Genomic DNA, 14,901 nt, shown 5'->3' on the forward strand with positions numbered 1-14,901 from the left:
ACTGATACCAAATATAAAGAAAAAGTAATATATAAATAAAGGAGAGATGGAATATAATGATGACATGCATTAATTTAGAGTAAAGCAAATGAATTTAAAACAAAGTTAGTCCAAAGTAAGGAGACACGTTTGGTAATAAATAGTTAGAAACGCGTGAAGCTTTCTTTGCATTGCTAATGCGTAATTGAAGTGCTCAAAGAAAGTAGAGAAAGAAGAGGAAAAGTAAGTAAAAAGGTGTCTCACATTGAAGTGCTCAAACAAGGTAAAGCAGAGCAAGTGGAATATTTTAGGGGATTGTGTTTTAGATTAGATGGCTCATACTACTCACATTCATGTTTTACGTGGGTCCTTCATGTTTTAGAGAGAGATTTTTGAAACATGCAAAGAAAAAAAGGTAATAAAATCTGGCCTAACCCAACCCTTGGAGAACAAATCAACTTGTTTTCTTTTTTAAGAAGTCAAAAAAGCCAGTTACTATTTTTTTTTTTTTTTCGTTTGCAAGTAAAAAAGCCAGTTACTTTTGTGGCTTGGTAAAGCTGTTTATTTAGCTCTGTTTTTTGTTCTTTAAGAGTCACCCTGATGCATTTTTCTTTTTAAATAAAATAGTACATAAGAGGGCAAATCTCATTCATTATGCATTTTTAGAAGAGAAATACCATTTTAATCATAAATAAAAGCCTTTTTCAGAATCGGGTCGATTGCTAGTGACCTGAGTTTCAATTGCTTAGCAGTCCTTTTTCATTGTGATTGTCTCCCTGTTTTAGATTTTTTTCATTTTTTATAAACTTCTTGTTGGAAGATTATACATCAATAACCCTTTACACTATCTCTATATATAGTTATTAGTTAGGAATAGATACGGCTTTTAATTTGATTTGATTTGATTTTTTTTTGCCCGAGACATGACTTGTAAAAATACACTAAAACATGCTAAATTTCATTATTTTAGCCAGCAGAGTTGCAAACACCATGGGGAGCTCCAACTTGAGCTCTACTGAAACTTTAAAGGGCTTGAGACGTTAACAAAGGATTTTCTTTTTCTTTCTTTCTTTTTATTTTTTTAAAGTCTTAATTCTATAAGAGAGAAGATAAGGGCCCTCAAAATCATTCTTTTATCGACCTCAACTGTATTGACTTGACCTACACTTTTTTTGCTTTTTCATGTATATGGTAGGAGAGATTTGCATGAATGAGGGAAAAAGATGGGTGCATAAAATCTTTATGTTCATGGGCCTACACATCTCTAATCACACAGTGACCAGGTGAAATGAGTGACTTGGATTTGTATGTTGGGTCTTCTGGGTAAACGGCATTGTTTGATGGCGCGTATCTGGGCCCCATTGATGGTACAAAACATTCATGTCCTTTTCCTTGGAGCCCACAAAAAAGAATCCGGCCCAACTCTGTGTGCCCGGGGGCCCATGTAACGAAAGATATCAATTGGGGTCCCCCCTGCAAAGAAGAGAGAGCCAATCGCCATAAACTGCATAAGAATTACACGTTTGAGTTCCTCCTCCTTTTTCATCTCTCATGACATTTGCATCTCTTGCCTATTATTTTCATGGGTGGTCAAGAACTAAGAGAAGAAAAAAAAAAAAAAAAAAATCATTTGAAATAAAGTTCCTTTTAATAGTCCCAAGCAAAAATCATACACCTTTGGAGGAATGTTCTTACAAATCTGTTGCACCGAATTCTTCCACTCCGGTATATTAAATTAATATATATTTTATATGCGTCTTTAAAATTATAATCATTTTTAAAAATTTATGACATATATCAGTTTAATAAAATTAGTCAAAATAATTTTTTTTTCTTAGCATGAAAACTTTATCTCTATGCAATTGTTGAAGTAAGCCATATTCAAGATTTTTTTTTTTCCCCTCTTTTTAGGGGAAGTGTCCTTTTCTAGTTAGGCATCTTTACCACCATATTTCTATGCATATTAACATTCTATTTGATAATCGTATTTCACTTTCTTACAATTGAATTTTATTTTCCATTCATAGGAATGATGAGACAAGGAAAAAGAGTTATGACTAAACTGCCCCTAAACCTTGTAAAGAATTACAAAGCCAAATTGTGAAGCCATGAATTAGATGTTGCCAATAAGTTTCACCAACGTCTGGTGACAAAACCCCTATCCAATCAACAATAATTACTCATTAGAAAACTTTATTTATTTCTTTTTAATACAGCTTGAAATAAGAATCACATCTATAGATAACAACGGCAAGTGAAATCCCAACAATATAATAAAAATGTTAGGATAATTACAGTTTAGTAGTTTGTTTGAATTAATAATGTATTTAAGATTCCCCTCGGATAACTCTCCTCAAACTTAACTTCTTTCTTCAATTGCAATTTGCAAGGCAAGGGACAATCTCTTTCTTTTATTTGGGTCCCGCTATCTGTTGAAAAAAGTATTAACACTTTTTTTTTAATCCTATTTTAGAGCTAGCCATGATGTTATAATTAGAGCAAAAAAAGTTTTTAAGAGATAGCTTAATCAGTTAGGACCACGCTTAATAAAGCGAAAGTCACTAGTTCGAATCTCCTTCTCCATTTTGTACGGACATGTAAAAAAATTGAAAAAATTAAAGCGAAAAAAGTGCATCCGGTAATTTGAAAAAAAATATTTGGTGAGTATAGTTCACTAATTAAATATAAAAATAAATATTTTTAAATCTCTAATATTCTGAATAATTAAAATTAAAGGGCAGATTAAGTGATTTAAAAAAGTGGATATTTAAAAGTGAAAAATATAATTTTAATTAAATAAAGAAAAATATAATTTTGTTTAAATAAAGTGAAAAGTATATTTGTTGTGAATGGGAAGGAAGCTTTTTTTTGGGACTAGTGAGTCATTTTCCTGTCACATCGAGTAATTTCCTAAACTCTTCCTCTGTTTTTTTCCCGAGGTTATGACTTGGAGAAAAAGTAACCACTAAAGAGTGTTAGTGTGTACTGTGTGATGATGTAAATAATGTGAATCCAAAGAGGGGGTGGGAATGTCAATAGTGTGGGGGCCAAGGCCAAGGCCAACGCCATCGCCGTCAAGTCGGTGGGACATCTGCCTTATCTTATTTTACTTTAGGGCGTATTGGGCTTGACATTTTCCAAGGTCATATATCATGTATTCATTTAATGGGGGACACTTGTTTCTACCCAAATACCATTTTATCATTAAAAAATACGAATCATTTGTCTACAATTTTATATAATCTTCAAATGAAAAAACCTTCAACGTAGAAAAATTTAAACTCTGTAGTCTCTAGCAATAAAATAAATAAATAAATAAAAAGAAAGAAAGAAAGAAAAAGATGTGTATGATATTGAAATTGTACAATTGGGATGCTTGACCATGTGACTACCGCTAATTATTTTCCCAAGTTCGGGGGGTTTAGGAATTGAACTTTATGCATATGCTACCCTTAATAGTTAATAGCCATGTCAACATACACTGCCCCACACACACATCCTTTAATTATTCCCGAAGATTAATTATTGTAATTTTTTTGTATAATTAAGTAATTATTGTAATTGGATGTCCTCAATCATTCATATGAGTTACTTATTTTAGAGAAATACCATTTTAGGTCAGTAATTACATTCAATTACTACCCTGTAAATGCATTTGTAGTTATCCATGCCATCAAACCCGCTATTGTACGAAATATTTGAACTTACCAGATGTAATGAGTTACCCCATGGTAAATAGTAAAGAGAAATGGGGATTCTGGACTGGATAAGTTAAAGCCAACCTTATTTTAAATTTTGAATAGGGTTATTTGTCCCTAGTTAACCCAATCCAACGGTTTACCTCACCACGTACTTGACAGGTGTCTGTATCGCATCACCCCAAGGACATAACGCCCCCTTCAACTTGGCGCCGCGTGGCTTTAATAAACGACACAATCAACCGCTTTCACTTCAAAAAATGAAAAATATTGAACTTTCCCAAACAGCCCTCTGTTGCTTTCTGCCTCAAATCAGTACCCACCGAGTCCTCAACGGTCATTGCCGAATCAAAACAAGAAATGAAAATAGTAATCACCTCTCGCCCTCATTTTATCGATTGATGTATTTTGTTTTAAAAGTTTCTTTTATGTTATTCAATTAATAATAAAAAAAATTAAAACAAGTCATTAGTATAATTGTATAAATAAATGTTATAGATAAATGCGAAAAAATAAAGTGTACTCAACTCAACATTCATCAAAACTTGGACCCCTCCGCAGCACATGATGCACATCCTTCTTCTAAAATTACCATATCGTCACTGCATCTGATTAGATAGTACACAAATAAGTTATAATAAGTATTAAATATTTTATTTTAACAAAGGGTAATAAACCTTATCACATCACTTGAGGTTACTTTGTAACTATTTTTGTGTGGTATGTAAAAACAGAAAAACTTTGTAAAGGGTAACAGGGGAAGTGAATTCCGGCCCCGGTTCTCAGATGACGATGCTTACCTTAGACCAAAAAAGCGATAGAAGTGATAGGACGACGCGACGCTGTGTCCAATTCTCCATTTTAGCTTCTCAAACACGACACTCTCGTCTCATCACTTTTTCGTTGGGTCTACAAAGGGACATTTTCGTCCAACCGGCCACTCCAACTACCTCATTCCCCCCAAGGGAATTTCCACTCACCACTCAAAGATTGGAAGTTAGAGCGCACCAAATGACCATACAACCCTTATTGTCCACTAGCTTCCTGGACAAGATGTTGGCTCTAATTCAGTCTCATCATCCACCCCGTGGAGGGCAATTTCGTCCAATTCGAACCAGATTATGAAACTAACACAAACTTTACCCCTGCCTCCTCATGAGATGGTGGCTCTGAAAGAAGTGACAAACTTCCGTATCAAGACCGGGGCAAAAGAAATGCAGAGGGCCATTTTCGACATTCGAAGCCGGCCTAATCGTCACCACCCATAACGTGGCATCGTCTAACCCGCAACACGAAACGAACCGGCTTCATTCTCGACACGTACCCACCTCTTGCAGCTCGCAACGACCCGCCACGTCGGATATCCACGTGTCAAATCAGTCCTAGGCAGCCAGCATCCCTTATCCTTCCCTTTAAATTCCCCACACCATCCACTCTCCGCTCCTTGTCAGTTGTCACCTAGAGTATATACCATACACAATCGTAATTCTTCTCCCCTCTCTCTCAGTTCCGTTGCCGGCGATTACCTCGCTGGGAAATTCATGTTCTTCGCCGGGAAATGGTGGCTCCGACGGTCGATCGTTTTCCTCGTTACCTAAACGCAAACGTCACGTGCGGTCGCGTATTTCGGGAGCCATAACCGCATTTCGGAAAACCTTAAGCAAAAGCGACTTTTTTTTTTTTTTTTTGACTTAGCAGAGTTTCGAAGTTATTCCATACTTTGTCTCGCAAATTAGAGTCTATAAACTATATGATAACCGCTTTAGCTTAAACGCCTCGAATTTTGGTAAAAAAACCGCTTCGATTTTATAAGTTTCTTCGTCCTCAAATTTTGAATTCGAAGGCGAAGATCCGAGCTCGATCGATGAGTTGTAGGAGTTAGAGACTTGCGTATAGGTAGGCCGTTAAAACTTTTGGAAATGGAGGACAAAATGGTAAATTGAACATCGGAGGTGCTGCGGAGAACTTTCTCGTGATATTGATCACGCTGTTCATGCCTTTCCCAATGAAGATCCAGCCGATCGATTCTCACACGCCTGAAGACTGCAAGCCGGTGAAGCCGGTGGTGAAGTCGCGGTTCAAGCGGCTCTTTGAGCGCCAGTTCCTGAATGTTCTCAGGAATTCCGCCGCGGAGAAGGTCGGTGTCGAGGAGCCGCATTTTTACAAGGACGGCTGCAATGGCTCATCGGTCGAGTTTGAGCCGAGCTCCGTGTGCTTGGCCAAGATGGTGCAAAGCTTCATCGAAGAGAACAATGAGAAGCAATTTGGTGCGTCGAGGTGCGGCCGTAACCGCTGCAACTGTTTCAATCGGAACTCCACCGATAGCTCCGAAGACGATTTTGATTCTCACAACGACTCTAACTATTCTTGTTGCACGGAAGCTTGTGAAATACTAAAGGTAAAAAAGATAATTTAACTTCTAATTTTTGTTTTACGCGTTTTTGAAAAATTGTTTTTGTTTGTGGACACAGGGTCTGGTGCCGTGCGCAAGCGTATGTGAGAGGAATCTGCTAGCGGACACGGCTAAGATCGTAGATAAGAACAAGATCTGCAAGCGTAAAGACGAATTTTGCAGGAAGGTTGTCACTGATGGACTGTCGGCTCTGGGATACGACGCCTCGATCTGCAAATCTCACTGGGAAAAATCTCCCTCCTATCCCGCCGGTACTCTCTCGCTCTCTCTCTCTGAAATTATGTCTCTTTTCATCGCCAAAATATATGTTTCTTCGGTTTGGTTGCTAAGAAACATGTTGAAAATCTCGAAACGGAAAGGAACAATATCTGGTTCCTCTGCTTCCCTTCCGAGAATATTTCGGAAATGAAAAGAAAACCAAACCTGTTTTCTACCGGGAAAAACTTTTTCTATTTCTAAGTTTTAGGTGCATGTTTCTGTTTAATCTCTGTTTGCTTGCCGAGAAATCAACGAACATCAAAGGAAAGGAAATCCAAACGAGCACCAACATCCGAGTCTTTTCAATTAAGAATCTTTCATTCTACAATTTTCTCAGGAAATAATGTATCCTAATGTATTTATTTAGGAGAGTACGAATACATAGACGTGATAATGGAAGGAGATAGATTTCTGATCGATATCGACTTCAGATCAGAATTCGAAATCGTTCGATCAACAAAGGCCTACAAGGCGATCCTGCAGAGCCTTCCGTACATATTTGTCGGCAAGGCGGATCGTCTCCAAAGGATCATCACCATCGTAGCGGAGGCCGCAAAGCAGAGTCTCAAAAAGAAGGATATGCACATTCCACCATGGAGAAAAGCGGAGTACGTCAAGGCCAAGTGGCTCTCTCCCCACCCGCGCTCCACGCCCACCTCACGGACGGCTGCCAATCATGAAAAGCCTTTGATGATCAGGACCAACCGTGAGTTCGCACCGAGTCGAGGAGAGGGAGACTCTGCGGATGAGACGGAGTTGGGCGAGCCCGTTTTCGCTCTGAGCGAAAGTTCTGGAGAGGAAGATAAGGCGACGGTGGGGAAAGAATGGAAGCCTCCGGAGGTTAAGCCTAAAGGTGCACTGGTTGGGGTTAGGATCGTCACTGGCCTGGCTTCAGTTATCGAAGATTACTGGCCGTGAGAGTTTTGAGTTGTTTTTTTTTTTTGGAGAGATTTTTACAGATGGTATATGGTTATGACCACTTGATCCCTTTCTGTTTTTTAATGTAAGGGACGGATTTTACTAAACTCTTATCAATAAAATTCTAAAGGAATATAGACTATAGTTAGAGAGAAGAACCTCTGGCCTCACTCCTCAGAAGTTTTTTGTTCTTGATTTATACAATGAGAGTAATCTAATTTTGTTGTTCGTTCTCGCTAATTTCGTTTGAAGTTGAGATTCAATTTTCTCACTCCGTTAAAAGAGCAGTGAACCAATGGGCATCAGAGGAAAAGGAAAAAGGTAAAGGTGTTACTGCATCCGCTCGCGCAGGAATGGCGTACTTTTTTATCATCTTGTTGCTGGTTTTATATTCTTTGCTTGAAGGGGGGAGTTGCTGGTTTTATATTCTTTGCTTGAAGGGGGAGGGGAGAAGGGACTTTGTGCATTCTGGAGCGGCTGTGAGGTGTGGGATAAGCAAGTTTCCTCTAAATGCTTTGAAAGTGTTTCAAGAGGAGAGAATAAAAAAGGCAAAATAGATAGATGTGTGTATTTTTTTCCCTCGGTGCTTTAGATGAGGTTATCTTGGCATAAAGAAGGCACAATTTAAATTTGAAGGAACGTATTACGATTATGCACCTGATTTCTCTAATCAATCCAGAAAGTCATGGTTTTGAATTTTGATCCCCACTAATTTAGGCATCGAGGTTATCTGCTCATCCAATAAGTCTTCAAACCGATTATCTTTTTCTCTCGCAGACGTCAAAAGCGTGCTCAACCTTGAATTCGGCAGAACTGATTTTAGCATATTCAATTAGGAACTTGGTTGGAATTTGAGGTTTGCACTTGTATGAAGTGTGTTTTCCGAAAAGAAAATATTCCAAGCATGCTCAAGAAGGGCTATTTAATATATATATATATATTAAAGGGTTTCAGTAGTCATAGAGGCAGCATCTCCCCCAAATGGGTCGCCGACGCAAAGCTGGCCGCCAGAGAATGTCGTAACCTTAAAATCTCTTGTTTGTTCTAATCCTTACCTATATAACTTGTATTATCGAAAAAAAGAATATATATATATATATATATATATAGTTCCTGCTAAGAGGCGCCAGATTTGTCGTTTGTGTGCCTCCGCCTCGTACTAAACCGGGTCCACGTGATATCTGGGAAATTGCGAATTTAGATGCTGTCATTACTTTGTTGTAGTTTAGTTAGTTTTGTGTGTATTTTACTCAGGTTACAATGATTGCATTGTAAAATTTGATTAAAATCCCTGAGCTACTTCTGTCCATTTCCCCTTAATTTAATTACCCATCTGAAAAATAAAAGGACACAAATTCTCTTTTAAGAAAAAAAATTTCTTGAACCTATTTGCAACATTGGTATTTTTGAGTTTCTAAAAAATTAATATTTAAATTATTAAAAAATTAATATTTAGATTCTTAAATTAGTGAAATGATAATAAATAACTGCTAAATATTATAAAAAACATGTGAGAAATAATTTTTAGAGAGTCTCATTAATATAAATAATAATAAAATAATATTTATACTTTAAAAATAATTAAAAATTAAAAATATTTTTTTAAAATTAAATGGTGGTCGGCCATCTATAGGAGATGGTCGAATCATCCCCGTTGACTTGGGCCGTGGAGGTGGTCCAGCCATTCCCAACAGCCAAACTAAAAAAAATGAAAATTTTGTTTGGCCATTGAGGGGTGTCCAGACCACCCCCAAGACTAGTCCAAACGGAATTGAGGTGGAAGAGAATGAGATCTGCGAGGAGACCGAGCTCCGGTGGAAGGTAGTCGGCAATATCAACCTGCGACCTCTCTTAGGGAGGCATCAGCACGAGATGGAACACAGTAGACGCCCAAGCTTGGAGGGCAATGGGTTTGAGAAAATGGCTGAAGGGGTGATTTCCAATCTTAGAGGGCAATGGGTTTGAGAAAATGGCTTTTGGCTGATTTCGAAGCCTTGGGTTCTCAAACCTCTGGTGGTACTCAAAGATAAAAATGGTGAGCTTAAACCAGCTTCAGCATCATACTGGTATTAAGATAAAATTTCAGATAATCTTTAGACCGTCTTCTAACGGTGCTTTAGGATTCCCAAGTCTTCTCCCACTGTGATGTGTATGCCAAATAAAATTTATTTGGCTGTTGGGGGTGGCCGGACCACCACCAAGGACCATGGGGTGATCCGGCCACCCCTAGTTGGTCATTGGGGTGGCTTGCCACCAGCTAAAATGGGGTGGTCTAGCCACCCTTATAGTTAGATGAGTAGTTAGTCACTCATTTTTTTTATTAATTAATTAATTAATTATTTTTAATTTTAAATAATATTTTATAAATATTTTTTGTTTGTGGGACATGTGTCCTATTTATAGTTTTAGGATTCTAAAAAGAAATCTTAACTATGAACTGGATATCTTTCAGTCTATTATGGACTGGAGAAGATCTTATTCCGAGAAATAACACTCGTCACTTATTAGAATAAGTTGAAGAAAATTTCTTGGAATGATCCAAAATAAAATGGTGGTTATAAAGCCCTTATGGAGCTAATCTTCATCATATTATATTAGAAAATATGTTAAGCTGTACAAGAAGCATGAGATTAACATATTACTTTGCCAATTGGACCATCCACCTACTTTGATTAACCTCTTTGCCTCCCCCCCCTCCCCTCCTCTCCGTGGCTTTTCCATGACACTGGAAATACTTGGCAAATATATATTGGAATGCAGAATTGCTAAAAGATTACACGTTGGATTAAGAGTACTTAGATTCTTTTAAAGATTTTTTGTACTTTGAAGCTTTCGTATTTCTCCCTTTTCATTCAAAATAAATGACTAGACTGATTCTAACTAAAAAGATAAATTTGTGGAAGTTTTTGCGGCCTAGAAAAAAGAAAAATAAATAAATACCGAGTAAAAGCATTCACATTCAACTTAACAAATTTATTATTCATTTTTGCTAAAAAAAAAAATGACATTTTTCAATTTTAACTATGTAACTTTTCAAAATATTTACATTCAACTCTTTATTTCAGTTATTCAATTTAAATATTATTTATCAATAATTTCTTTTTTATTTTTCTTTATAAGGAGAGAGAACACTAAATACCCTTCATGAATCAACAAGTATTGGCTAGTTCAACGTACAAATACTAATCGGAGATGCTTCAAATTATTATGAGAAAATCGTTTAGAATAGAAGGTGGTTCATCCATGCACACTTATTTGGAGTATGACTTGTTACTTGCTACCCAGTTTTTTCTTTTCTTTTCTTCATCTTCTTCATTAATCTTTCCCTTGCCGTTGGCAGTCTTACCAATTCATATCTACTTTTGTCATTTAAACAAAATAAATAAATAAAAAAGAAACAAATGGATGAGAGCATTAGATAAACCTCAAGCCTACCTCAAAAATTTCAAACAATAATATCTCAGAAAATGACCATCCAAAGTAGCTTAAGTATTTAATAAAGAAAGCTTCTTCTTGTACAATACGTGTAGGGATCAGTTGAAAGTCTTCCATGTCTATTAATTTACTTTTCAAAACATTTTGTAAGGTTACGCCTATACAAACGGATGAGAATATAATACCTAACATTACTAAAAAAAAATAATTAAAAAATTAATGGACATTCCAACATTAACCCAATGAAATAAATATAAGACATATACAGAGTGATAAAGTAAAAGAAATCAAGATTCTTTATTTTGGGTTGTCGGCACATTTCATGTCTATAATATAAGAATGTTTTCCATGTTTAATCACATGTTCCATGAACTTGAGATATAAAAAGAAAGGAATATAACTTTCACAAAGAAAAGTCAATAAACTAAACCTCACGCAGAAGATTCAAGATTGTAATGAAGCATGTGTTGGAATGTATATTTGCTTTTCCCAAAGTAGTCAGCTTTGAACTTAGTGGGCTGCTCAATTGCCATTGGGATTCTGCTATTTGGAAGGCCACCATGCCCATTGCAGAAATCAATGCTTTTGTCCACACCCCAACATCATTAAACATAAATCTACAAATCTTTATATCAGCTTTCCAGTTAATTATCGTATTAACACCTTTCCACAGGCCACGTCCGCTGTCTCCTCAGGGAGTAGACTACTCATAAATTCAATATTTTACAAACATATATACATATATAATTATATATTCCCCTTTCCCTAAGCCCAAAGGGTAAAAAATACGAGATAAAACCTAAATCAGTGTCATCCAAGTTCAGTTAGGTTACTTTGACCGTTCCAAATTAATTTATTTAATCTATAAATAAATAATGGATATATATAATTGTCAACAAACAATACCTCGTGTGACTTTATTATTATACCTTTACTTGTAACATAAAATAATTACCCTCTAATTGAGCCCAAATTGGGGATGTGCAACGGCAAGTTTCTCCTTAATTTGTTTTTTTTTTTTCTTGTTCTTTTTAGATTTGATTTATATGATCATGTGTAACACTCCACCACCTTATTGACACACAATATTATCCGCTTTTAACTCTTCCGAATTAGACTTCTTAGAAGGTCACACATTTTAATACTATTCTCACATAAGCACGTTTAACTATGAAATTCTGATAAGAACATGACCGTCATGGTTTTAAAACATGTTATTGTCATGAAATGTGTAAGTATACATATAAGCACATCTTTATCTCTATACACACGCGATGTGGAGTGGCTGGCAAATCATGATTGGCTAAAAATAAAGTAAAAGAAAGAAATAATTTGAAAGGCAAAAGGAAGGCATAGTATGACAAAATTTGTAGAGATGGAGAAGCCTAATCAAGCTTAATTTTGGATCCTAATAATATAAGCATGTTATAACTAATAAATCCACCCATTAAATCGCTAATCCGACCTCTCTAACAAATTGTCTCATTAATGATTGTTTTAGTACTATGAGATCCATGGGCCCTGGCCCAGGACGAGAGGGACCAATCATGGCAGCTGACATCTCACTTTTAATGGTTTGCGTTTATGTTTTTCGCCGTTGTCGGTGCAAAGGACACGAGAGTTGCGTTTCATGTCCGATGATCCAAACACACGACTCCTTAATTCCCAGATTGCTATGTATAATCTTGCGTGAGTTTGAGGACTAGCTACTGAAAATATTGGATTCCTATGTTTTCAATCAAGAAAAGCAAACTGCATTTTGGCATTCTTGAAGCAAAAAAGTAATACAAAAGCTATTGACAAAATATGATTATTTATTTAATTAATATATATATATATATATATATATATATTATTGGGGACTTGACAAGTGAAATATTTAAATAAAATTGGGTAAATTGAGGAGTCGGTTCGAACATATGATCTCTCCTCTAATAACTTATATCGTGTTAAACCATAACTTATCCCAAAGCTTAACCCACACATAAAAAAGAGTGTTAGGAATTAGAATATTAGTTAAAAGAAAAACTCTACTTACATCCAAAATTTGTAAAGTTAAGCAACCAAGATTAAAAACTTTGCGCAATTGTTACAAATACATTAGGATTTTCTTTTAAATTTTAACAAAGAAAGTAGAAATTCCCAAAACATATGCTCCAATTTTTTATTTATTTTTTAAAATAATTAGGATAATTTAGTGATTTTAAATATTTTATAAGGGGTTAATGGACATTTCATTCATTTACTGTACGATTTAACCTCAAACCCTAACGATAGTGGGGTCACAAGAAATATTATGGGATAAGTGAAGTTTCTCCTTAATTAAATTATTAATTTTATCATTTATTATTAACTTAAGCTCTAATACCATATTAAACCACTATCAATCCTTAAAATTTTAAGACAATAAAAAAAATAAATGTAATCATCTAATTAATATCATAATAATTAAAACGTACTTGAACCATTTATTGGAGGTAATAATTAGGAGTGTTGTAATTGTAAAGAAGTTAATGACATGGGCTCCGCCCCATTGGTGCGAATCAAACTCTGGCGTGGTCCAAACCAGAGAAGGACATTACAGGTTGGGCCATGCGGCCTGACATATGCGTATATGAGTCTTCATGATTTGCCAGATCCATCTACATTTGCTGCCCACTTGCATTAATGCTATTTTGTTTAATTGTTTATACAACTATGTAAACCAGACTTCAAAATTCGACCCAAATTACCATGCGAACAAAATTACAAGTAATATTCGAGCACTTTGAATCCCTTGAGAAAGATTAACCAGCAGGCCTGCACGGCTGCACCTCTAGACCTTCACATCAGAGAAAGCGTAGAGAGAGGGCAACTGGAATATTGAGTGCCCCATTACAATTAACATCGATCCCTTATTATCTCCTATCTATTTATTTTATGGGGGAAGGGTTCAAAAAGGACAAGCAATGGAAATGTTTGTTAAAGCATGTCACGCCCTCAAGCGATAGAGTGCAGGTCGAGTGCGCTTGAGCGCAATACTGGAGAAGTTTGAAGTTTAAGTGCTGCATTCGAGCGCAGGCTCGAGCGCAGTACCAGAGAAGTTTGAAGCTCAAGTACGATCGAGCACATGATCGATTGCAGTACCAGAGAAGAAAGTCGAGAATCAGGTTAGGCTGCGTTTGAGCGCAAGCCTGATGTGATCGAGTGCAGATGGGCGCACAAGGAAATCTCACAATTGCAGGAAAGCTGAAACTCAATATGGAAAGATTCTCTATATCCCTCAACCTCCTATGACGGTATGTAAATGAGGTTTGGGATCAACTAGCTGTGATCAAATCGTTTGTAAAAGGAAAGAAGGTCAACTATTGAAAGACTTGGAGACCAAGCAAGCCAATTAAAAGATCTCCTTTTCCTTCTTGTAAATTGATTTGATGAAGATTATGATTTTCTGTATTAGGGTTAGCCGTGTTCTATGTCTAGTTGTAGTAGTATATATGCTACACCAATGTAATTGTAAAATTATTAAGGAATTGAGGAACAACTTGGACTTAGTATAGGTCATTATCATATATCCTATTGGCAGTGGCCCAAAAGGTGAGCTGATATATATGCTATAGGGTTAGTACTATGGAAGATTTTTGAGGTGGTCCAAAAGCGAAAACATTCTAGTTGCTGAAGAATGTCTTTTTTGGGGTTTTTTTTTTTTGTTTGGTCAAATGCTTATTACCTCATGTGGTTTAACATTTATTTATTTATTATTATTATGTTATTTTCACTTTAATCAAATATTATTACCCCATATGGTTTAAAAAATTATTACCTCTTTACACGAAATGGAGTTGCCAGCACAGGGAGTACTGGTTGGAGCCACGTCCACCAACTGGACGAGCACACGCAGGCTTTAATCAAATACAAGACTGGATTGAAGCAAAATGATGTGTAATATATATATATATATATCATGATGAAATGCTACAAGAATTGGGTAAATTTAGAAAGAAATAATTAAGCTCAAAATTAAATGAACCAAATATTTGTTCCTATATATACTGACTAGGATATATATATGGATTTAACGTAAACAAATAATTAATTAGGTTGAGATATGAGCTATTGTTTACAAGGCAAAACAACACTTTAAATCCACTAATAACAATTAAGTTCAAATAAGTTGCACCATGAAATGAGGGGAAACTAAATGAAAATGAAAAATGAAAA

General features: G+C 36.0%; 1 protein-coding gene across 1 annotated transcript; it reads left to right on the forward strand.

Annotated features, from left to right (window-relative positions):
• The first annotated feature begins 5,113 nt into the window (after positions 1–5,113).
• On the forward strand, positions 5,114–7,373 carry LOC132166727 (uncharacterized). The gene is made up of 3 exons (XM_059577598.1): positions 5,114–6,075; positions 6,149–6,341; positions 6,716–7,373. Exons 1-3 carry the CDS (start codon positions 5,671–5,673, stop codon positions 7,264–7,266), a joined length of 1,149 nt encoding a protein of 382 aa, XP_059433581.1. The 5' UTR covers positions 5,114–5,670; the 3' UTR covers positions 7,267–7,373.
• Positions 7,374–14,901: the final 7,528 nt, after the last annotated feature.

Source organism: Corylus avellana, chromosome ca11 (genome assembly GCF_901000735.1).
Source record: "Corylus avellana chromosome ca11, CavTom2PMs-1.0".
NCBI classification, from domain to species: domain Eukaryota; kingdom Viridiplantae; phylum Streptophyta; class Magnoliopsida; order Fagales; family Betulaceae; genus Corylus; species Corylus avellana.

Coding starts and splice junctions, on each gene's coding strand:
- LOC132166727 (XM_059577598.1), top strand. CDS start 5,671: ATGCCTTTCCCAATGAAGATCCAGCCGATCGATTCTCACACGCCTGAA. Junction 6,076..6,148: donor AAGCTTGTGAAATACTAAAG/GTAAAAAAGATA, acceptor TTGTGGACACAG/GGTCTGGTGCCGTGCGCAAG. Junction 6,342..6,715: donor ATCTCCCTCCTATCCCGCCG/GTACTCTCTCGC, acceptor GTATTTATTTAG/GAGAGTACGAATACATAGAC.